Source organism: Ostrinia furnacalis, unplaced genomic scaffold (assembly GCF_004193835.3).
Source record: "Ostrinia furnacalis isolate ACB-3 unplaced genomic scaffold, ASM419383v2 OfSCF5758, whole genome shotgun sequence".
NCBI classification, from domain to species: Eukaryota; Metazoa; Arthropoda; class Insecta; order Lepidoptera; family Crambidae; genus Ostrinia; species Ostrinia furnacalis.
Window position 1 is genome coordinate 418,722 of NW_021135997.1, and position 24,669 is coordinate 443,390.

The 24,669-nt window shown below is 38.8% G+C and overlaps 2 protein-coding genes across 4 annotated transcripts; both read left to right on the forward strand.

The window, feature by feature from the left end:
* The first annotated feature begins 991 nt into the window (after positions 1 to 991).
* On the forward strand, positions 992 to 23,883 carry LOC114361496 (luciferin 4-monooxygenase-like). 3 transcript variants are annotated; one of them, XM_028316548.1, is made up of 12 exons: positions 992 to 1,010; positions 2,591 to 2,750; positions 3,312 to 3,519; positions 4,805 to 5,003; positions 5,607 to 5,729; positions 9,873 to 10,047; positions 20,396 to 20,536; positions 20,797 to 20,925; positions 21,332 to 21,415; positions 21,500 to 21,646; positions 22,535 to 22,700; positions 23,338 to 23,883. In XM_028316548.1, the coding sequence occupies exons 2-12, from the start codon at positions 2,592 to 2,594 to the stop codon at positions 23,463 to 23,465; spliced, it is 1,659 nt and encodes a 552-aa protein (XP_028172349.1). In that variant the 5' UTR covers positions 992 to 1,010; position 2,591; the 3' UTR covers positions 23,466 to 23,883. The 3 variants fall into 3 exon arrangements, with proteins under 3 accessions (XP_028172349.1, XP_028172348.1, XP_028172350.1); XM_028316547.1 differs by lacking the exon at positions 992 to 1,010 and adding an exon at positions 2,092 to 2,170; XM_028316549.1 differs by lacking the exons at positions 992 to 1,010; positions 20,396 to 20,536 and adding an exon at positions 2,092 to 2,170.
* LOC114361497 (uncharacterized) lies at positions 10,766 to 20,331 on the forward strand. The gene is made up of 2 exons (XM_028316550.1): positions 10,766 to 11,526; positions 15,504 to 20,331. Exons 1-2 carry the CDS (start codon positions 10,962 to 10,964, stop codon positions 16,523 to 16,525), a joined length of 1,587 nt encoding a protein of 528 aa, XP_028172351.1. The 5' UTR covers positions 10,766 to 10,961; the 3' UTR covers positions 16,526 to 20,331.
* Positions 23,884 to 24,669: the final 786 nt, after the last annotated feature.

Here is a 24,669-nt window from a genome sequence, read left to right on the forward strand (position 1 = left end):
GTTGTAGAGTCAGAAAAAATGCCACAATATAGCTCAAGGATTGCAGGAGCACAGCTGTTCAACGGGCTAAAATTCCTCGATCTCCATAAACCTGCCGGCCTAAAAACACAAATCACGCATAATGACCCAATCAGGGGTTAAATGTAGGAATAGTTCAGACAAACTAGACCAAGCTAGTGATACAAATGGCTGGGTAGACTGTCTACCTTATGGAAAGTTAAAGACACACTTCACACGCCTAAAAAAGATTGCAAAGGTATTGCACAAATTGGTGGTCTTAGCACTAACTCATTATAAGTGTCTGTAATCTGTTCTTATTTAGACAGCAATATTTCATAGATCTAACACTTTGCATAGGAGGTTGCGTCAATGACCAATAGGTATTAGGTATTATTTTACATAACGCACTCTCAGATACATAATTTAATCTGATAGCTTTTGAATAAACCCATCAGATTACAATATCTGAGTGTGCACTCAAATCTAACCGATTTCATCTCAAAAAATCGAATCAGATCATCAGATTAGGTACTGTATAAACACTGCACACCTAATTATCTCTACTGTTACTACTGTATGATTAATCAAATATACCTATAATAAACGGCATTTAAATAACATATTACTGAAAATATCTTACACAAGCTGTCCATCTTACGTCACAATCACAGTTCTCCTGCCTAATGTATGATTAAGGCCTTTGTGCACGCCCTTCGGAACAGTAATTCCACGGCGAACAAGCACTCTCTCATTATTGTCTGAATAAAATATCAGGCACGGTAACCGGCTGCTTTAGGGGAGGTTTACACTAGGCTATTACTACATTAGGCCTAGACTATCTTTATTGGTCTTTATAAGATCTAAAAACTAACTAAAGACATAACCCGACAGACGCAGAACTGACGGCCGATGGAGCAGTAAGGTTCCGGAGTGCAGTACATACCGGCAAGCGTCCATCCACGAGGTAGACAGACGACCTTATAGAGGTAGCAAGAAGGCGCTTGATGCAGGTCAATTTAGAAATCTTCCTTTCCTTTTCACGCTTAAATCACTAAAGTTAAGGTAGGTAGAGATAGTTTAAGACCCAAGGAAAAACGTTGAGAGCCATCTACTTATTTGTCTTTTAAAATAATCCTTAAAGATTAGGTACATGTCAATAATGACGATTGTTCATTATCATCATTTCAGCTATAGAACATTCACTGCTGAACATATGCCTCCCCTAATGATTTCCATGCCGATTGTTGTCTGCTCTATAACTGCATTTACCTCAAAGTAGTAACATAGGTACACGATTTCATTCAATACTGTAATTACGTCCAATTTACGCACAGACCTTAATCACACGGTATCGTTTTCCCTTTTAATGCATATGACTGCGACAACCAGTTATGCTCGTACCACCATCAATGGCATCAATTGACATTGTCGCTCTATTAACAAAGTTCACGCAAATCTTTCACACTTGTTAACTTGTCATATAGCATATTAAGTTATAGAAAGAAAAGAAAACAAAGAAGAAAGAGACAAAAAACAAAGAAAAGATGTTTTCTTTGCTTTCTTTTTTCAGTCATCGTCTCAGGAATTCTAAGGATTAGAGATGACCACTTTATCAAAAAACCTCATTCATTCAGTGCTTACCAGCTGTTCTCTTAATTTACTTCTGATGTTTCAATGTATGGTCTTTTAAATATTATCAGGATATCAATAATTTTTCATGTAGAAGATGTTTCGCAGCAGAGGGACTGTAAACCTCCGACTACCAGAGCAGAGGTGATTATAGCAGATGAAAAATTCTTTCACCATTAAAATCCTAGTCCTACATTAGTACCTACTTCTTAGGAACATAGATAGGTACGAACTTCCTCGGGGCAGCTAGTCAGTGATACGACAGAAGATCGCTAATCGCACGAATGAGTTAGACAATGAAAGAAACAAAACAAAGTAGTGGCACAGAATACTGGTAGTACTTTTACACCCTTTCTAGACAATATTGTGTCAAGATAAACAAAAATATCTCGGATCTCGGTACATGTAGAAGACCTCTTACGCAGCGGCCGTCACTCTATATAAGTGGCCCTCGTGTCATTTGTTATAGAGTGGTCCGCGCAGTTCGCTTGCATTTTGCATCTGGAATCTTTATTATCAAGCAGATACCTATTTTTTGAAGGTAGGTGATTAATTGTGTCACCCAAAGGTTGAGCATGCTAATGACTTACTTTGACCTAAGGTCATATGTCCCCTAGATGGGGCAGAGGGCGCCCCAAGCATTATTAAAGCATGCTAATAATAAGTAAGAAAAAATTCTTTGCTAGGACCTTTTTCAGAGTTCATTGTATACCTAGTTCATTGCTATTTTATAGAATAGGTCTGCGTTTTATCATTACAGCACGCAGGCTAAAAGTAGTGCGATTGTATGTCATCTGGTCCGTTAAGAAAAGTCAATCAAGTCAAAGATTATAAAATAACTAGGTAACTCTAAAATTGATTCCTATAAACGGGACTATTCGCAATTCTCGTTCCCATCGCTGCAACTTCTGTGTAGCCAGGATCTAGCTTGACCGTTAGTAAAAATATGATTTGTTCGTAGCATGATGAAACTTCCCAAACGACCCAACGATGCAGTCCACTGGTACATGAGTGGCATCACCTCGAGGATCGTGGCAGAATCTGGTCGTCCGGATGACAGGTTTCATCTGGGCAAGATTTTGTTTCAGAGCTTCAAGGACGTCCCAGACTTTCTTATGCAGGCAAGAGTTTCATGCTTTCTTCCAAATGTCAGCGTGTGTGTCAGTGAGAGTATAATAATATCGTGGTTTGAGAGGGTGTCGATTTACTTATACATCGTGAGTGTTTTTGTGAGTGTGAATTTGGAGTTGTGTAAAAGTAGAGACATGGACCTAAGAGCTAGAGTGCAGTTTTTTTAGTTTTTTGTGCCACACTATCTATTAATGCGCCAAGAAATGGACAATACAATTCAAATACTAGTGAATAGCAGGTTTTAAGTGGATTTTTTATCAATGCCCATAATTTATAGATACCTACCTAGATTTTGATGTGAGTGGTAACATCATGTAAGAGTGAATATCAAAAAAATACTGTAATTAGTCCTATGGCTAAGAAGCGAAGTCTTCCAGATAGCCCAGCAGAGGACAGTGAAATTGAAATGAAAAGAAGGCTTTCTTATAACAGCTAGTGACTGAGTTCCTTGCGCTGCTTCTTCTCAGCATTGGCCCACATGGTGTCCTGAAGTAGCGGTAGTACAAAAAACGAGATTTAAAAGCCTGATTGCAAAAATTAATGTCTTTTAGATCGATGGAGCTACCGGAGAATCGGAGACTAGTGGATCAGCCCTTGAGAGGACGGTGCGATGCGCAAACGCTCTGCGTAATATCGGCTTAGAGTGCGGTGACGTCATAGTCCTCATGGCGCCCAGCCACATAGACCTGGCGATTCCTTTTTATGCCGCTTTTTACTTGGGCGTCATTGCTGCGGCCGTAGACAGGACTTTGGGTGTTGGTAAGTAGCCGGGTCCAGACCAACCGAACACGGCTCGCTTGCTTGACATCCTGCTCATCCTGCTTTGAGTTATGCTAATATCGTTTTTGTAAAATTGCAGAAATTTGCAAAAGGCGAGTTTCAATGTTTACACCGGGACGAACTTTAACTTTACCGTGACTTTACCTACCATCCGAAACTAGACAGGCTTTTCTAGACTTTCAGGAATTGAAGTAGTTAGGTATTAAAAATTGATTCTACAGGGTAAAATCTTAAAAAAAGAGTTCAAATCACACATCTGAACACTACAATTTTCATGTTAGTAATAGCTAAATATTACGGCATAATTTATTGACTCCTGAAAGTAGTTAGAAAGCAAACTCCAATTAACGTGACATAAAACATGAACAATTCAATATCGTGCTGTGACATCGTTACATCAATGTTCAATTTGTTATTATGATTGTCTTTGTATCAGGCATACCTACAGAATAATAGATAACTGCGTCATTATTGTTCAGTCAAGGAAATTCATTGTTAGGTAACTCTATTAATGAAGCACAATACAAGTAACTTAGCGTTTGCTCATCCGTTGCTATCCTTCAAGATCAAGAATAATTTATTGGCATTGATTATACATTCAAGATCTTAGGTAATATTGCGAGAAAATTTTTAAGCCCCAGATTTGAAGTATTTTCACCCATAGAATTGTCCATAGAGTTGTCCATCCTTAAAGTTTGATCACTACATGCCCAAACACACTGTATAATTGCTAATCTCAGCTTACGAGAAGCTAAACGACTAATCCACGGTTAGAACCAAAGGCATATTATATCCTCAGGCGTTCACACAAGTCGCACTTCTCTCTTTTGGATTCATTTATCCGAAACATTTACCGCATTTTACGAAACTACTTTGTAAAATCGATAGTCAATAGGATTAAAGACAGCACTAATCAAAGCTGTAACAGTTATAAAAATAAATGTAGGTAATAAATAAATTTTCTTTGTGGAAATCCTTGGGGGAGGCCTTTGTCCAGCAGTGGACGTCTTTCGGCTGAAACGAACGAACGAAAGATATAAATTGAAAAAAAAAAAAGATAATGTCCGCTCTAGATGACGGCAGCACTGATGGGTGATGGATGAAATACAGGGTGGCCCTAGTTTAGGCTCCAGATCGCACACTCGGAGCAACAATTGTTATTTTTATACTATAATGTATGTACCTACCAAAATGAGTGTCTGATAAAATAAACAATAATACCTATTTATTTATTTACATAATTTATGCCTAAAAATTCTTTCAGAGGAGCTCCGCGACACTTTCGCTGTGAACCGGCCTAAAATCGTTTTCTGTCAGAGCGAGAAGGCACCAGATATACAACTGGCTCTCAATGAACTGGAGCTGGACACCAGAATAGTCACCTTCGACAAGGGGGAGTTTCTATGCAGCTTCTCAGAGTTTTTGGACGAGTTCGATGATGGCACGTCGGTGGATGATTTCAAGTTAGTCCAAGTATTTATTGAGATTAGAATTTCAATTACATCGTAGGTGTACATGTACTCGTATACGTCTGAATTTTTTTTTTTGCAAAACCGCAACTATTACCAGTACAGCTGACGTAAGATGCCGCAGGTGCTCGATTGATATTATTATCATTATTATCATCATGTTGTTTTTCAATAACGCAAAACCTCAGACACCTCAACTTATTTTTATTATAAAAGAATTATGTAAATTATTAAAATTAATTTTCGCGGATTATTTACGAAGATATTCACTCTTTTTGATTTCGCCCCGCGCACTTGTTATCACTTTTTACGCATTGGAAACGTATTGACCTTTCACACGCTGATTGCAAGGCATGCACGCCTATGAGTAGGTTAGTATTTAACGTAGATAGTTCATTCACCTCTTATAATAGAGTTAAGTAACGATTAAAAACGGGGTAATTAAAATATTTTTTTTGGTTAAAATTTGACCCTAATTTTTTATTAGTGGAATCGATTCTACTCTCGATTCCGAACACACTAATTTCAGGTTTTGCGCTTTTTCATTAACACGTTGTAGACTAAGTTTTTAAACTTTCTTAATATTTTTCCCGGCAGATTCAATGATTTCGATCCAGAAGAAGCTATAGCACTGTTGATAGCGACCAGCGGTACAACAGGCCTGCCTAAGGCTGCTGCGATCACTCATAAGAACTTTGCTATAAATGGACCTTATTTGTGGTAAGTTAGGTATCCTTCCGTTTGGCCAAATTACTTTTCGCCAAATTTCACTTCGCAAACAACTTATCGCCAAAGTTTCATTTCCCAAATAAACTTTTAGCAACTGTACTTTTCGCAACTAATTCATTTGGTCAAATTAACATTTGGCCAAATTTTACTTGGCAAATGTTTATATAGCAAATGTTTTATTTTGCCAAATATTATATCCCAAATAATTTGCGTGGTCAAATTGACACTTCACATACTTACGAGTACCCACCGTTACCCACAAATCAAAGCATAAGGCACATGATCATGGTTTTCACAATAATTTTATGTAAAACAGAGAGATTGCAGAAAATAGTATGATTGCAAAAAGTAGGTATTGTAGAAATTAGTAGGTTAGGTTAGGTTAGAACAGTGACCCTTAATGCGCGAAGGCGAGCGAAGCGTGCCGCGGCAGCGGCCGCCGAGCGCTAGAATCATCTCTATTGTTAATGAATCATTTGGTTTCGATAAAAAGAATGAAATATGAAAATTTGTTTAGAAAAAAATTTATATTAGCTACCCACTAAACAAAATAATATAATTTGTATTCCATTCTATGCACCAATCAAATTGTTTTGTAAATAGTTTATGGTGAAATATTTTTGCCAAATGAAACATTTGGCAAAACATACTTTGCCAAACAATAATTTGCTAAACAATAATATGCCAAAAACGACATTTGCGAATTAAAAGTTTGCAATAAGTTGTTTTGCCAAATGAGAATTTGCCAAATGAAAATTTGCGAAACGTTGTTTGCGATGTGATAATTTGGGAAACGTTTTTTGGCCAAACATTAGTAATCCGGTAAGTTAAGGTTCGGCCAAACCAACGCATGCAGTAGGCTAGTAGCAGGCGCATGCTTGGTCGAACCTTTATGAGTATTACCTGTATCAGCACCCTGTGTCAGCTCGTCAGACGAATGGAAATTACTAAATCCATTTTTTTTTTATTGGCGTGACGTGAAATTCACAGAAAGTATGATATTTATTTTGTGGTTTTATCTTCTAAATTGAATAAATTACAGCACAGACCCGCACTTGAAAATGTACAAAAACCGCATTGAATAGGTAGGTTAAATAAATCTTTGGTATGCTGTTACTGTATAATATTTGGAAATATTGTTTAAATTACATAATTAGCAGGTAGTAGTTTAAAACATTGTTTAGTACCCAAATTACCTACAATATTTAATGATGATTGAAGATAATGTAATGCAATTTTATATACAACCAAATGTGTTTTCAGGATTACCATGATTCTTAAGTGATATTATCAAATTTGGAACTCAAGATGTTCTATCATTTGCGATAAGATAATTAGAATAAACAGATTTAAAATTATCACTTCACGGGATTTATTGCAACAATATCTATTTTAACGGTAAATAATATTTACCCTCCCGACGTTTCGGCTCGGTTGCACGAGTCATGGTCGCGGGCAGACTGAAGAGATGCGGCGTCGTCTGCTCCGGCGCGATGAATTTTCTTCATCCACCCGCATTTGCACAATATTTTCGTCAGTGGTACAGTCAGTCCGACAAACTACACTAACAGTGTCCGGGTTTCTCTGAGACGGCCTAGAACGCGATTTGTACTTCGTTATCACCGGATTCCACGCTGATGATAGGTTAAATCCATCTTCTCGATTGAAATTCTTATGCTTTTTAATTTCAATGGCTTCACGTATCAACCTAACATGGTAATGCCTNCATTCCTTCTTAGTACCTCCTTCACATGTTTTAGTTCCCCTTCCACATGTTCAGGGTCGCATAGGTTATATGCCCTATTAACCAATGAGGAAATAACTGCTTGAAGATGACGGGGATGGTGATGAGAAGAGGCGTGCAGATATCTGTCCGTGTGAGTCGGTTTCCGGTAAACAGAGTGGGCCAAAGCCCCATCCGGTCTCACTGTCACAAGAACATCAAGGAAAGCCATGGATCTGTTCCTCTCCATTTCATACGTGAACTTAACCTTTGGATGAACAGAATTTAAGTGCTGTAGATATTGTTCCACTTCTGTTTGGTTTCCGTTTATGATGCAAAATATATCATCAACATATCTCTTCCAGAACTTAACAATACCGGGGCCGCTCGCTAATGCTTTTTGTTCGAAATGTTCCATCCAAATGTTGGCAATCACTGGTGCTACAGGACTTCCCATAGCAACGCCATCAATCTGGAGGTAATATTGGCCTCGATACAAGAGATAGTTTCCGTCCAAACAGTTTTGCAAAAGGACAATATATTCATCGGGCAGCTCATTGTCAAAATCCGGTGATAACGAAGTACAAATCGCGTTCTAGGCCGTCTCAGAGAAACCCGGACACTGTTAGTGTAGTTTGTCGGACTGACTGTACCACTGACGAAAATATTGTGCAAATGCGGGTGGATGAAGAAAATTCATCGCGCCGGAGCAGACGACGCCGCATCTCTTCAGTCTGCCCGCGACCATGACTCGTGCAACCGAGCCGAAACGTCGGGAGGGTAAATATTATTTACCGTTAAAATAGATATTGTTGCAATAAATCCCGTGAAGTGATAATTTTATAGTAAAAAATGCAACATAATAGTTTAAAATATTAAACAGATTTAAGTAATTGTATTTAATAATATAATACCTAGTATTCTCAAGTAATCTTGAGAATACTATTAGATATGTTTATTTTATGGTTTCGAGTATTTATTGTTGTTTTTCGTTTGGATTTTGGTATACGACTATACGTTTCTGAGGCACGTAAGCACGTAATTTCCAACTCTCATATGTACCTCACTTTTATTAACTTACCTTTATTAATCGTCAGCCTTTAGCAGTATATCCTGGATATTAACTAATTTTCCCTAAGAATCGCCATTTTCTCCTATCTTCAGCTTTTCGTCGTTTCCAGCTTTCACAAGTCGTTACTTCACCTGTAAGTCTAGCATTTAACTCAGTCAATGCCTTTTTTTTTTCGTCAGGAAATTCATGAAATTGCATACCCACTGGCCCGGGGGAACCAGTGGGTTATGTAAGGCTCTCCCTGCCAGATGGGCAGGGCCTACTCACTAAAACCTGACGATGTCCTCCCGAAGTCTTTGGGAGTTATTGTCCGAGCTAGGCGGCCTAGACATTCTTTCGCGGCTCCGCCCCAGACTGTGGCTCGCTCTGTTTGAGCAAGCGACGACTGGCTTCAGGGGAGTAGTACCTCCCCTGGTCTTCGCTAACGGTGCGCGTGAACACATGCGCGCGCCGCCGCCACGGGTCCTCCTTTAGCGGCCACCAAACACCACCGTGTCTAGTGGCCGAGGACCCTTAAGAGGGGGCATGGAGATGGTAGTGTCTCCTGCGGTGTCCTGGACGTCGGCGACGGTTCGGTGGAGCGTCAGGCGAGGCCTCTCGCTCCCTCTCCGCCGCTTCTTTCTGCGACATGACCTCCTCACAGAAGTGGAGCACCGCATGCCATGCATCTGGGCTCTCTAGCATACGAGGCAGGATGGCCTGTAAGGAGAGATCTTGTCCTACCTGTTCCACGAGGATTTCGCGCTCTGCCACCCAAGCTTGGCACACTTCGAGTGTGTGCTGCGCGGAATCCTCGATGCCCTCTCGACAATGCCAGCAATTGGCACTTTGCTCCCGTCCTATCCGAAATAGATAGTCGCCGAAACAGCCGTGGTCAGTTAGTATTTGGGTCGCTCTATAAAAGAGACGACCGTGTTGCCGCCGTACCCACTCCTCCAACACCGGATGTATGGCGTTTATGGTACGACGGCCTGCTTTGCTCTGGGCCAGACGGCGCTTCCATGTCTCTATGGCGACATCTTCATGTCTCGTCCTCTGAACTCAGTCAATGCCTGAGGTATGGCACGGCCCTCCCGTGTTTTTGTAACGTCAAACGTCAGTGAGACTGCAGATCTCCATGATTTAGATGCTCTGTCACGTCATAATATGCTCCAGTGCTGCTCCCATACCTCAGCCACTGACTGAGTTACACGCTAGAGTAGACCAATAGCTGAAGGTACTACATTACGTTTGTTGAGTCGTGGTCTTCATTCAAGAACTCGTTTACTCCAAAGGTTATAGATTCTACGTCAGATACTACCTTCTCACTCATGATCACCTTTTCACCTTTGTTGTTCAGGTCCCGTTGTACCAATTTCCCATCGCCAACTCGCATGGCCTTAGTGGTGGCGCCGCTGCAATGGTTGACGGCATTGATGAACTTCATCCTCTCTCCTATAATGAGGTACACCAGGCTGCAGACTTCTACTGCATCAACTCAAGAGCATACGTACGACCTGATAAATACTTACAAGGTTAGTAATTTAATGGTAGGTATATGTCTGCCCGTATCGGGACACTTGCGCGAAAGGACGTTAGCGCGAAAAGACATTAGCGCGAAAAGACATGAGCGCGAAAGACACTAGCGCAAAAGACATTTGCGCGAAAGATACTAGCGCGAACGACATTTGCGCGAAAACATTTTCCGCGTTATTAATGAGGGTTTTTGCGATTGAAAAATCCGCCAGATGGCAATACGTAGACGCGAGGTCCAAATGCTGCATGATTGGTTATTTTTGACATAATATGACATTGATAGATATGTCAAAATCTACCATGTGTGACCGAGTGTCGATTTTAGTTAAAATAAATGTTAAATACCTAATTAAATACTGTCTCTAAAATTATATTCTCTGAGATATTGAAATAACTATAGTTGAAGTTACTGAAATGGAAAACATGTTTTCTCTTTTCTCAAGAAAGATAATTATTATACTCATTTTAACTAAAATAGTTACATAATTTGACATCAAGCAATTTTTGTTTGTTAGATTTTTTTTTTTTGGCTCGCACGGCTTGTGCATTTGCCACGCCAAAAATTTTTTTGTTAGATTCTTTCCTTTTAAGGAAAAGGCAAAGGCATTATACCATACAGCCGAGTCACTTGGAAATTAAAACAAAACATGACACTTCACTTTCCCGCCAAAAAGTCCTCAAGCAAATTAATACAAAACACTCAAGTTCTTTTTTGAAAAGCGCGGGAAACGTCGGTTTCGGTGGACGTCTTTTTTTTGGAGAAATTATTTTTTCATTAATTTTCTATTCATAGGATCAGATAAGTAGTGCAGTGTAGTTTGTTAACTTAATTTTTATTTATATATCATATTAGTGTATCATATCTCATCACATATTGGATAAGTTTTAACTTTTTAACTTTCCATTTCGTCCAATGGACGACGATCCTCATGACCCGGGTGGGACAGCCCCCCCGGTATCTAATTACGTTACTATTTCACGTAATAGTTCATGTCTGGACACTGAAGGATCGGTAACTGATAATAATAACTGTGAGTCAAATGTTTCGCATGCAAAACGCAAACGAACTTTATCTAGAAAAGTTTGCAAACATTGTAACAAAAAAAGGAGGAGCCGTCATAATAAATCTAATGTGTTCGATTCAACAAACGTTTTTGAATGTCAGTGTATTCTCAGTAGCAGTACTAATGAATTACAGGATGCGCCCATAGTTTCTTCATTAGATCCATCTCCATCCACTGCGAATTTGTCGGCCAATGAAAACTTAACCAACTCCCCAAGTGCCCCAGTTGCTAGACCTTCTTATGTAGCTTCAGATTTGGCACCATATGTTGTTCACATACAAAGAGTTCCATCTGACCCTAATGAAAACTGCACCATTCATCCTATATCATTTGGCTTTTTCTTAAAAAAGAATGGGATTAGAAACATCATTGATGGTAGTTTAAAAAGAATTGGAAGGAACCGATTATCAATATCTTTCTCCAAATTTGAANTGCAAGCACTGACGTCCGTCCCGTGTCACTTAAACGAGTCAAGTCTCTGTCAGTTGTGTCATTGTGATGTCTCAAATAAAACACTGGTATATGTTCACTGTGTAAGCTAGTGCAAGCACTGACGTCCGTTCCGTGTGGCGGCCCGACTAAGACTGACCCCGTACTAGCCAGTATTGACATAGCGCACACTCTTTATTTGTGTAGTAGTACATCACAGTCATCTACACGAGTCTAGCATCAATTGTTTCATCTACAAAAGTCTAGCCCCAGTTATGTCATGGGTGCAGCTCTTAGACGTGTAAATACGTCACATGAGTGACGTCACGAGACGTACAGTCAGCGTCAAATAGTTCGTGACACCGAAAGTGGCCAAAAAGTTAATAACACAACCTTATTACAATAAAAGAAAGACTAGAACGCTAGAGAAAACTATAACGCTGACTGTATCTGTCAAGGACATGAGCACATCCTTGATGACATGCAGCCAGACCTAGTCTGTGCTACCTACACGAGTCTATGTAAATGTGTCACATACACGAGTAGTCTTATTATTTGTCTAGTCTCAATTTCGTCATCTAAGCAAGTCCAAGTCTCTGTTTTACCGTCTACACAAGTCCAGTCTCATTTGTTTATGAGATGTGTGACGTCACGCAACTTACCGGACAAGGACATGAGCACATCCTTGATGACGTGCAGCCAGATGGTGCGCCGTGGGCACAGCTGGTCCATCGCCGTCTCGTGGAGTTCGTTGAGGTTTAGAGTATAGATGCCTTCTTCAGCACCTGGGGGTAGATAATAGATAGATAGATAAAACGTACACAGAAAGTACCAAAATCATGGATACAGAGAGCCAATCAGACTACGGGGCTTTTCCCATCACTGTGTGCAACAAATAGTGACTGAGTTTCTTGCACTGCTTCTTCTCAGCACTGGCAGCTTATTGTCCCGAAGCAGTGGTAGGGTTAATACTGGGACGTGTAAAAGTGCTTTTTAAAAGCCTATTCGCAAAAATAAATGAGTTTTATTTTATGAGTTTTACTCGTTCCCACCGCTGCAACTCCTGTGTAGCCAGGATCTACAGCTTGACCGTCATTAAAAACTCTAGGAGAAGAAGTCAGTAAAGGCCAAGGTTCTCCATGGGGAAACAGGACTATGTAGCCAAGATCAGCTTGTTTGGTAATAAAAACCTGAGCAGTGAAGGCAAAGGATTTCGCGGGGGAACGGGACTATTCCCACTTCTCGTTTCCACCGCTGCAACTCCTGTGTAGCCAGGGTCTACAACTTGACCGTCAATAAAAACCCAACCAGTGAAGGCCTTTGTCCCGGGGGAAAGTACCGGTGGTTTCAAGGCATATCAAACTGTATAATTATGGGCGTACAGAGAAAAGATAGCTGACCATACAATTACAAAAAACCTTTGGATCGATCTACCAAATACGAGTATAGCACATATTATTTTCAAAACTATACCGCCAAAGTGCAGCATTAGCACAGAGTTTTTTTGACAAAGTTTTAAGTACAAAAAGGTTATGGGCAACCATCGAATAACTTTTGCTGAAGAATACAATTGGGCCTGTTAACAGCTTCTGTATGGGAAAATATATGACAGTGTCAATTTTATTTTTGGGATATTAGATATTCGACGTTTAAAAAATCAGCCCTTAAAGTTTATTTTGTTGTTTGTAAGCACTCACCAATGAGTATGTGTTGATCCCTCGTGTCGGGGTGTATCCAGGAGGCCGTGCAGTTTATCCTGAGTGGGCAGCCGTTGAATACCTGAATGCATAAATATTACATCACTAATCATGATCATTACTAATCATGAGTCCTTGTGTGAATGGGGCTATGTGTGAATGGGGCTATGGGAAAATATAAAATATAATGCGGGTTGCAGACCAAGAGCTAAGCTAAGTTAGTTTCGTTTAGCTCGCATAGCTGACGCAGTTTCCCATAGTCGTGTATAGACTGAAAACTATGCCAATTCTATGGGAAACTGCGTCAGCTATGCGAGCTAAACGAAACTAACTTAGCTTAGCTCTTGGTCTGCAACCGGCATAAAGGGATGAAGTTAGACAAGAAGACTATGTTCAATGACCACGTTATCCTTGAACGATTTCTATCGAAAATGTGACACTTGGAGCTGTCAATGAAAAGCAGAGTTAACTACTCAAATAGAGAGCAAGTCATGGTAGATGTAGGATAGAAAGTCAGGTGATGATTAATAATGATTATGTATGCGACATAAACACCACGAACAAAATGGGATATAACTTATCAAGACCTATCTCTCGTAAGCTAAAGCTACTACATATTATAAAAAAACCGATCAGCTGTGATATTAATTTTTAAGATTGACCCCTTTTGCAACGAATGTTTATTGTGTAAGATGTTAGAAATAAAGCTTATTATTAGTTTTTATCATACTATATTGTATTGTAGTAAGCGGCTTCTCTACTAGAGCAATATGGTTTTGTTTTGTACCGTTGAGAACGTACTGTATTCGACCGCAGTTGTAGAACGCTCTCTCTTTGTTTCTTACAAACCGTTGACGTTGAAAACCGCTATACATAGTCATACTATGTATAGTGTCATAACATCCATGGTCTCACATGGATGTTATGGATATCCGTAACCGAAACTTTCGGATATCCGAAATAAAAAAATATCCGAAAACGTAACCGATCCAAGTTTCGGATGTAGGCAGTTTTAATTGTTTTTTTTTATCATTATATGTAAAGGCATAACAGTCTGTTTTACCTTTATAATGCCATCTAGTATCAATTTTTATTCTTTTTATTACTTTTTATTCGATGTAAAGTATGCGGCCATGAATGAACCGTGTTGGTCAACTGTTGCAAATTGCATTCTAAAGCACTGATATCCGTAACCGTAACCGAAACTTTTGGATATCCGAAATAAAAAAATATCCGTATCCATAACCGAAACTACATATCCATAACATCCCTACTTGAGACTAAAAGAATATAGCTAAAGCCCGGTCTGTGAGCACGTAGAATTTTGTCCAATGACCCCAAGCTACCCATCCTTATCTCGCTCGCGCGTAATTACATATATTGCTGTCGCGATTGTGCGACGGGCGCCTGCAGTGTGTGCGAGCGCGACAGCAACATAATTACGCGCGAGCGATAAGGATGGGCAGCTTGGGGTCATTGGACAAAATTCTACGTGCTCACAGACCAGACTATAGAAGGATCGTCGTTTCAGCCAAATGACGTCCACTGCTGGACAAAGGCCTCCCCCAAGGTTTTCCACAATGAACGGTCCTGCGCTGCCCACATCCAGGCTCTTCCCGCGACCTTTACCAGATCGTCGGTCCACCTAGTAGGCCTGCCCACATATAGAAGGATATTCCCAGCTATTCATAGTACCACAGAATAATAATAAGTACTACGTACAGAAGCTCGTCTCAAGAGTCAAGCAAGTTTGTCAGAAGTTTTGTTGACAAACGTCAGTGATCGGTACTGCGCCGAAGCTATAGGGCTGACTTCGGTAAAATGATGTGACGTGAGGTGCCAATCTGCAGAAAATGGCGGAGGAAATACATGATTTAGCATGAATTATCATGAATAATATTAACTACTTATTTACCTCTCAGTGTCTTGAGGCAACTTAAAAAAGTACATTCTGTGTTTTTATTATTATTTAGGCAGTTAAATACTGCACAGTATTTAGTACACCATTTTCTTTATTTTCATCCACTGCGAATTTGTCGGCCAATGAAAACTTAACCAACTCCCCAAGTGCCCCAGTTGCTAGACCTTCTTATGTAGCTTCAGATTTGGCACCATATGTTGTTCACATACAAAGAGTTCCATCTGACCCTAATGAAAACTGCACCATTCATCCTATATCATTTGGCTTTTTCTTAAAAAAGAATGGGATTAGAAACATCATTGATGGTAGTTTAAAAAGAATTGGAAGGAACCGATTATCAATATCTTTCTCCAAATTTGAAGATGCTAACTCATTTCTAGACAACGGGAGTTTGAAGTTCAATAAATATAAAGCGTTCATACCTTCTTTTAATGTGACACGTATGGGTGTGGTGAGAGGTGTGCCGACAGACTGGACTGAAGAAGAGATTGTGAGCAATATTTCAGTACCAATAGGTTGTGGGAAAATTCTGAAAGCTAGGCGTCTTAAAAGGAAAAATATAGTTAATGGTGAGGCTCAGTTTGTACCTATAGAAACAGTGGTGTTAACTTTTGACGGTCAGGTCCTCCCTAAGAGAGTGTTTTTATGTTTTAACTCACTGCCCGTTGACCTGTATATCTATCCCACCATTCAATGTTTTAGCTGCTGTCGGTATGGCCACGTGAAAAGTCAATGCCGTTCAACTCCTAGATGCTTTAAGTGTGGTCTAGGCCACTCAGGACATACCTGTTCAGTGGAGGAAGATGAAATAAGGTGTTGTTTATGTTCAGGTCTTCATATGGCTACTAGCAAAGTATGTCCTGAATATAATAGGCAAAAGAACATAAAGGAATCTATGGCAAAAGACTGCATTACATATGCTGAGGCACTTAAATTACACCCTCCTTGTTCTAAATCTTATGCAGATGTTTTAGTATCTCCTACACCTCAGAATTCATACAATCATGTGTCATCAAATTACTCTAATAAGACCTCATACAAAAAAACTGTTTTCTTAAAGCCTAGATCTCCTCCTAGGTTCTCTAAAGGTTATGATAAATCTGCTCATGATGAAATCATTCAAGGATATAACTCTGAAATCTCTCCAAGTAAAAGTATTTTAATTAACAGCGATGAGAAATACTCAAACTCTTTAAGTAATTTATCATTAAAAGAATTAATTGTAGCCCTGATTAATTCTCTGCAAACTAATTTGTCATCCCTACCGTCCAACGCTGCCTCAATCAAAGATAGATTATTAGACAAAATTTCACATAACGAACAAAGCTTCAGCAATTCAATGGAATTGCCGCAGCATTTTAACTAAAAAAAGTGACCTTTTATATTTAATAAATAAAGAAAATCCATTTATTATTGCTCTACAGGAAACATGGCTTAAGCCTGTTTCCATTTTTAAAGTGCCTAAGTTTTCCTGTGTTAGAGAAGATCGTAGTGATGGGTATGGAGGCGTGGCTATTCTTATTAGTCACTCTACTCCGTTTTCCCATGTCCCAATTCCTCAGCACAGTAGTGATTTTTCTATTATTGCAGTTTCAGTAAATCATATAACTTTTGTCTCAATTTATATTCCTCATCCTACTTCCCACATTTATGATGAAATAGATAACATTATTGGCAACCTTCCTTATCCTATTATTATTATGGGTGATTTTAACGCTCAACATGAAACTTGGGGAAGTAGTAGTTCTAATTATTACGGTAATAGGATTTTAGAAATTTTAGATAACAATCATTTATGTATCTTAAACTCTGGCGTTGCAACCCGCAGGACTGCGCCTCATGAAGGAGTGAGCGCTCCTGACTTATCTCTTTGTTCTACTAATTTAGCCTCGTCATTATCATGGTCAACATTACCTTCATCGTATGGCAGCGACCATTTCCCAGTTGTCATTGAATTCCCAGATATTAATAGGAATGTGAATAATCGCGAACCTCGAATGAAATACAGACTGGACCGAGCTGATTGGAGCCTATTTAAGGACAAGGTGGAACAAGGTCTTTCATCTCTACCGGTTGTTAGTGAAAACAATCAATCAGCATGTGCTGAAGCTTTAGCCTCTTTATTAATCGAATCTGCTAATCAGGTATTTCCTATTAAAAACGGTCGTCATACTAATAAAATCCCCTCACCACCTTGGTGGGATAGCGAGTGCTCAGATGCTGTTAGGAAAAGAAAGGAAGCGGAAAAGAATTACTGTGCTATTTCAACAGAAGCTAATTTTAACTTATTAGTTGAAATAATGTCAAATACCAAAAAATTATTAAAACGCAAAAAGTGGGAAGGCTGGAGAAACTTTTGCTTATCCATCTCGCCAGATGTTTCCCCTTCTTTTGTTTGGACTAACATAAGAAAATTTAGATCTGCTTTTAAAGAATCCCAGCCGCCGTCTCTTAATGATACTTTAATTGAAGAATTTTTAGATAAACTTGCTCCACCTTCTGTTGCTGAGAATCTTTCTATACCCAATGATGCTTTTTTATTTACAAACATTGAACATACAGTTCTTAGCGACCCTTTTTCACTTTCTGAGCTTAAAGGAATTTTAACTTATGTTAAAGACTCTGCGCCGGGTGGCGATGGGATCCCCTACTCATTTCTGTGTAACCTTAGTAATTCTAGCTTGTTATATTATCTAACTCTTGTAAATTCTATTTTCAATTCTGGTTGCGTTCCACCTTCATGGAAATCTCAGGAAGTAATTCCAATTTTGAAACCCCATAAGCCACGAGAAGACTCCAACTCTTACAGACCAATTGCACTCTCATCCATTCTTATGAAAGTAGCTGAGCACTTAATTAAAAACCGGTTGGAATGGTTTATGGAGAGTAAAGGCTTGCTCAGCAAGAGTCAATACGGTTTCAGAAAAGGGAAGAGTTGTGCAGATAGTATTGGCATTTTTTGCACTGATATTAGATTGGCGTTTTCATGTGGCGCTTCAGTTCTTTCGGCTTTTCTTGATATAACAGCAGCATATGATAATGTGTTGTTAACTGTTCTTAGAAGTAAACTTTTACAACTACAAGTTCCCGGTTTGCTCGTAAATTTCATCCTAAATATCTTATCTATGCGAACTATAAATGTTATTCATGATAACAAAATCTCATCCAGGTTATTAAGTAAGGGCCTTCCTCAAGGTTCCGTCTTGAGTCCTTTATTATTTAACATCTATAGCTATGATTTAGAACCTTCTATGAATAACAGTGCACATATTTTACAATATGCTGATGATCTGCTCCTCTATGTTAGTGGTAATAATATACAGTTAATGTGTGAGTCTCTTACATATTCTCTCTCCCTATTAAAATCATGGTTAGACAAAAATGGCCTTAGCCTTTCCCCTCCTAAAAGCTCAATAGTTTTGTTTTCTAGAATCCGTTTCCCACCCCCAATTAGTGTTTATTTTGATAATCAACCAATCCCGGTTAAAAATGAAGCCAAATTTCTAGGAATCATTTTAGATTCCAAAATGACAGGTCTTCCGCATTTCTATTACATCAGTTCTAAATGTGAGCGACTATTAAATATTCTCAGATGTCTAACTGGTGTCTGGTGGGGCGCTCATCCGTTCTGTTTAAAGCTTTTATATAATGCCCTTATCAGGAGTATCCTCGATTACGGAACTTTCTTTCTTGAACCCTGCAGTATAGTGGGGCTTCGTAAATTGGATTTGATCCAAAATAAAGCTCTTCGATTAGTAACTGGTGCCATGAAGTCGAGCCCTATTATTGCTCTTCAAGTCGAGTGTGTCGATCCACCTCTTAAGCTACGTCGTCAATACTTAAGTGATAGATTTTTATTCCGAGCATTACAGTTTTCGAATCACCCTCTCCATTCAAAACTTACAGCTCTTTTAGAATATGTAGAATCTTCCTCATACTGGTATCACAAATCTCCTCCGTGTCTAGTAATCAGTTATCGTAAATACATATCTCTGCAAGCTCCTACCCATAGTTCCTCTTATCTGCCAATTTTTTGTAGTAAATATGAAGAGTTAATGTTCTCCCCAGAGATTTATTTTGATTTGGGTGTTTACAAAGATGATCGAAATGCCCTCACAAACTTTAATTTTATGATTGACAGGGATTGGTCTAACTGGCAACACATGTATTGTGATGCATCAAAGCATTCTACCAATAGCCAAGTAGGCGTTGGAGTCTATCATGAGCAATTAAAAATAGTTCAAAAAATCAAATTTCCCCCAGAAACATCTGTATTTACAGCTGAATGTTTCGGCCTTTTCAAATCTCTTGAATACATATTAATTATGAAATTGCAACAAACTATTATTTTCACTGATTCAAAAAGTGCTCTTCAAGCTCTTGTTAAATTCCCTTTTAAGTCAAATACTTTCTACCCTGTAATCATGGATTGCAGGCGGCTACTATACAATTGCTTCTTAAAAGATTTGAAAGTTGTATTTGGTTGGATTCCTGGTCACAGTAATATTCCCGGAAATGAAAGGGCCGATCGCTTAGCTAATGATGCAATTTCCTGTGGTGACCTGTTTCCATATAAAAATTACAGTCATGACTTACTTTCACTTCCCAAACTCTCCCTTAGGGAATCTTGGGAAAGTCAATGGACTGACAACAGTCAAACTAAAGCGAAACACTACAGGAATATTCAACCACATGTTCCTCTCAAACCGTGGTTTTTCAAACTGAAGCTGGATAAGGCAGGGACTAGTAGCCTCATTCGTATGCGACTGGGTCATGTTTGCCTCCCCTTTCATTTGGCTAGATTAAAGATTGTAAACAGCGACAAATGCGACTGTGGAGACGCAAATGAAGTGGGTGACCTAAACCATTGTCTATTTTCATGCCCTAAATATGACCGCTCCTCTTTTATATCTTCCTTACTGACCCTCCGTGTCCCTTTTCCTACTTGCATTAATTCTCTTTTATATACGAACGACCTCTCTATATATAAATGTATCTCTATTTATTTATCTAATAATAATTTAAAGGTTTAGTTTTCCTAATTTCCTATTTACACTTCCTACCAGTTCCTACCTATACTGATCCTAGCCCTAAATTCCGAAATTCCGCTTTTTTATTGACATCCGTTTCCCTACCTTGACATTGGCAAATGCGCAAACCGCGCGAGCCATATAAAAAAAAAAAAAAAAAAAAAAAGTTCTTTTGTTTTTTATTGACCAATATGGGCTTGTTCCAGCCAACATTTGCCATCTTCAGTCCAACGCTCATGACGACTCTCATAAAGCCGGGTAACCGCGATGCGTGTGACTTCACCTGTTTAGAGCTGATCATGTTGGGGGGCAGCGCTGTGCCCCAGGAATTGATTAATGAAGTTAAGGTATAACGCTCTAATACTTACGCCTGGAACTTAAAAAAACTGCAGTAAATACTTCAAGGATTAGTTTGAACATAAAGTGTTATTTTGCAGCTGCTGTATTTTTTATTATTGTCCCATTCCATAAGAAAATGTCAATTTTCTTGTAGTTTTTAACAATGAGCGCATTTTCCATATTGGTTATTTTTTAATCGTTAGGCATTTTAATTGACTTTGATGAAAAAGTACCTACCTACTTTGATTTAATAAATTTTAATTTGCAGGAAATGTCACCCGACACGGAGGTAGTGAATTGTTATGGCATGAGCGAGCTGTGCACCATCGGTTTCCATGGGGCCGGGTCCGCACCGCCTGGGTCATGCGGCTCTCTTATGGGATGCTTTCAATATAGAGTAAGTTATTGCTACTAGTATTTTTTTTCGTTATAGCTACCACTAGCAAAGACATAATAATGTGTAATGAGAATTTGCAGATTCTTTTTTCACTCTGACCGCTGCGCGCTGTGCACATTGCGATATCATTCAGGCAGGCGACATTGATTTGACAGCGGAGCGAAGTCTTGCGACTATGCAACAAAAGCACCGATGTATACGCAACAACTCTACAATGTGGTCCAGTTTCAGGTCCGGTTGTGTAGCCCAGGGTTCAATTAACCCTGGGCCACACAACCGGACTTATTTTACTAACTACCCCTTGTACAAAAATCTTTAGCAGTTTTTAGTGTATTATCCTACTTATGATAACAGAGACTAAACTTTAGCTAGTGATTTATAAATTAACGATTTAATTTGTATTTAGCTGGTCGATACGGAGACTCTGGAAGATATCGTCGAGCCAAACGTGCCAGGAGAGCTGTTAATCAAAGGGCCAGGAATTTTCAAGGTTTGAGCAAACATCTCTATTACTTACACATAAATTCATACAAATGAAGTAAAAAAAGCTTAATGAAAACCCTTTTTCTTTCAGGGATATTATAATAACTCTAAAGCTACCGAGGAGACCTTCGCCGAAGATCGCTGGTTCAAAACTGGCGACACTTTCTACAGAGATGCCAGTTGGAACTACTATTTTGTGGAACGAATCAAACTGCTTCTGAAGTATAAAAGCTATCAAGTAAGAAACACAATTAATTATGTATCTTTCCCTGACCCTGTCATTTAGTCCCCATCAGTTTAATTTACCAGAGGCATTTGGAGGATTCGACCTATACTTATCACACTGGTAAAAAGTTGAGGCGATGTTCTCGAATATTGTGCCTATTTGGCCTTTTGTGACATCCACGGGAAGAGTGTGTGGTCCTATTCTACTCTGATGGAACTACAAATAATTTTTATTAGTACGTTAGAAATACTTATTATTATTTTGTGACATGATGTGAAAACTCGCTCTTATTACAACTAGACTATAAACCTGGGTCATTGGGGCGTGAAAATGCGAGGGAATTAAAATTCCGTTTTCTGGAATATTCTGTTTGTTTATCATTATGACTTCAATTGTACGGCAAAACACATTCTGCGAGTCATTTGTATGACACACGCACCAGATAATTATAACAGTGATTGATAATGTTAAGTTGATAGGCGATATGACTAGTTTTTACTTAGGACTTTATAGAGTTTTATCTAATGAAGGAAAAATTGTACAAGTGGGTAATGTTATTTTTGTATTGAGGGTAAATAAGCAGCCTAGTAGTGTGGGCAGGTTGACGTATTCCACTTTGAGCACCCGTTCACATAGCACCTGCACAAATAGCACCTGGCCTATTGTCGCCCATCTGATGAAGGACCGGTTTTAGTTGACAAGAAATCCTAGGTGGAGGCCATTGTCCAGCAGTGGACGTCATTTGGCTGAAACGAACGAATATCAGCTTATGTTAATAATGTGATGAAAAGAACTTACAACGTTAAGATGAACAGCAGCAAACTTATGAAGAAGCAATAGGTGGAATTTTGTAACAAAACGTCTGTTAAAATACACACTGAAATGACAATTTATTTTTAGATATCACCCGTAGAAGTAGAGAACGTCATCCGTCATCACCCTGGTGTGCTAGACGTGGCAGTAACAGGTATACCTGACCCAGAGAGTGGGGATCTGCCGGTCGCTTGCGTGGTGCGGCGACCCGAATCCGACGTCACTGCGCAGGATATCAAGGACCTGGTTAAAGGTAACCTTGAAGAACAGTTTGATAAGGTCTAAGGGCAGGGCACATAGAACTCATAACTGACGGCCGATCGGGCAGCATGGTGCTGGAGTGGAGGCCACGTACCGGTAAACGCAGCGTGGGATGTCCTATCCACCCATAAGGTGGACCGACGACCTCATAATAGTAGCAGAAAGTCGCTGGATGCAGGCCGCTACCAACCGGGCGATGTGGAAGTCATTGGGGGAGGCCTATGTTCAGCTGTGGACGTGTTGTGATTGAAATGATAACCATGAAAGTCAAGGTCTAGATTCTAATCTAGTTTGTTAGAGATAGTAGTGACAAAATCACAGAAGCAGGATTGTGGGGTTCTTTCAACCATTTGCTAATGTGGTACGGTGAGGGTGACTTTGATGCTGCTGTACAGAATAGAACAGGCGTATGTAGAATTTGGCACGAGGCAGGAGAAGCATTTTTCCAGCAAGTGACGTCGTTGGGCTGAAATGAACGAGAGAATTAAACATATGCCTTATAGCCTCTGACTTTAGGCTTTAGAACCATGTAGCATACAGCAAACTGAGTGCTAAATATTAGCCGGGACCAACTTTTGTACTCGTAACTTTGTAATCACCTAGATGTGCATTTTTAATTATAATTTCAGGTACTCTTTCGGATTCCAAACAACTTCGTGGCGGAGTCATATTCATGGACGCCATTCCGATGACGGCTTCTACCAAAGTACATCGACGGAAGCTCAAAGAACTAGCTCTGGTTATGGACAAAGAATAAAGCATTGGTAGAAATAGATCTGAAATAATAGGAAAATAAGCACAAAATAATAGTATTAGGATATAGTATAAAGATCTCGCACATTCTCCAAATTGCCGATTGCTGTAGATGCTTTTAGTTCTAGAATTAGAGCAACTACAACAGGGTAGTTGACACCGTTAAAAAAACCTCACATTAGTTCGTGAACTCGATTAACTAACAATTTATTTATTTGAACTAAAAACCAACTCAAATAAATTAAAAAATGTTATAAAAATATTTAAAATCTTATAAAAACCAACTTGCATCATCAAGTGTTAGAATTAACCCTGGGTTGCACCACCTTACTTTAATTGGAGCAAACGTTGATGTTTATTAGACAGTTGGTTTGGTTATTTTAACTAAGTGATTTAACTGGGCCTAAGTGTTTTTGTGTCTTGGAATTATTAAAACGTGTCAACTACCCAATGAAATCTCTTCTGCTTTAATATTACTGTGATACTAATTCATAAATGCTTTTAGAAGTTGTTATGATAGTAACATACTCTTTTACACGCTATAATTGTATTTATTGTTGAATAGAATATTTATAACTTTCTTAAATATTTACTATGTATTATAAAAATAAACTAGTACACATGGTACACACGGCTTTCAACTATTTTGTTATTTTATCCAGCTAATCCCAACGTTCTTTTGACAGGACTAAACAAAACATCAAGTGTTTAGTATAGCTTATTTAATTTTATTAAGTAAGTAGTTATGACACGATTTCTGGTTATAAAATCTTTAACTTTATCTTCAAAGAGATTGATCTTTAAAGGGTATAGTCAATATCCAAATTAGTCATTTTGTGATACGTTTATCTGTTTGCGAAGTGGCGAGCTAATTTTCAATTGATTTAACCAATAATATAATACATAGTCAAAAGTGATTCTATCTAAGTAAAAAAAAGTATGACTATGTTTTAAATAATTAGTAGGTACCTAAGTGCTTTATAAATCGTCGAGTTTTTAAAGATTGAAAAGTGAATAGTATAATTTTGTTTGCAGAAGTAAATACCATAAGGCCGTTTAATCTTTAATCTGTCTTCGTTAATGACAAAGTTAGTAATTACAAGGTAAAGAAATACCTAGTATTTACAGTTATAATACCTACCTTAGTATTCCCTATTCAAATTCAGCCTTCAAACATTAACTACGACTAAAGTCTCTGATTATCGAAT

Excerpts from the sequence above, each read along its gene's own strand:
- LOC114361496 (XM_028316548.1), top strand. The coding sequence starts at position 2,592 with ATGATGAAACTTCCCAAACGACCCAACGATGCAGTCCACTGGTACATG. Across the intron at positions 2,751-3,311 it reads TCCCAGACTTTCTTATGCAG|ATCGATGGAGCTACCGGAGA; the intron begins GCAAGAGTTTCA and ends AATGTCTTTTAG. Across the intron at positions 10,048-20,395 it reads ACCTGATAAATACTTACAAG|CCAACATTTGCCATCTTCAG; the intron begins GTTAGTAATTTA and ends GGCTTGTTCCAG.
- LOC114361497 (XM_028316550.1), top strand. The coding sequence starts at position 10,962 with ATGGACGACGATCCTCATGACCCGGGTGGGACAGCCCCCCCGGTATCT. Across the intron at positions 11,527-15,503 it reads AAGGAACCGATTATCAATAT|CTTTCTCCAAATTTGAAGAT; the intron begins CTTTCTCCAAAT and ends GATTATCAATAT.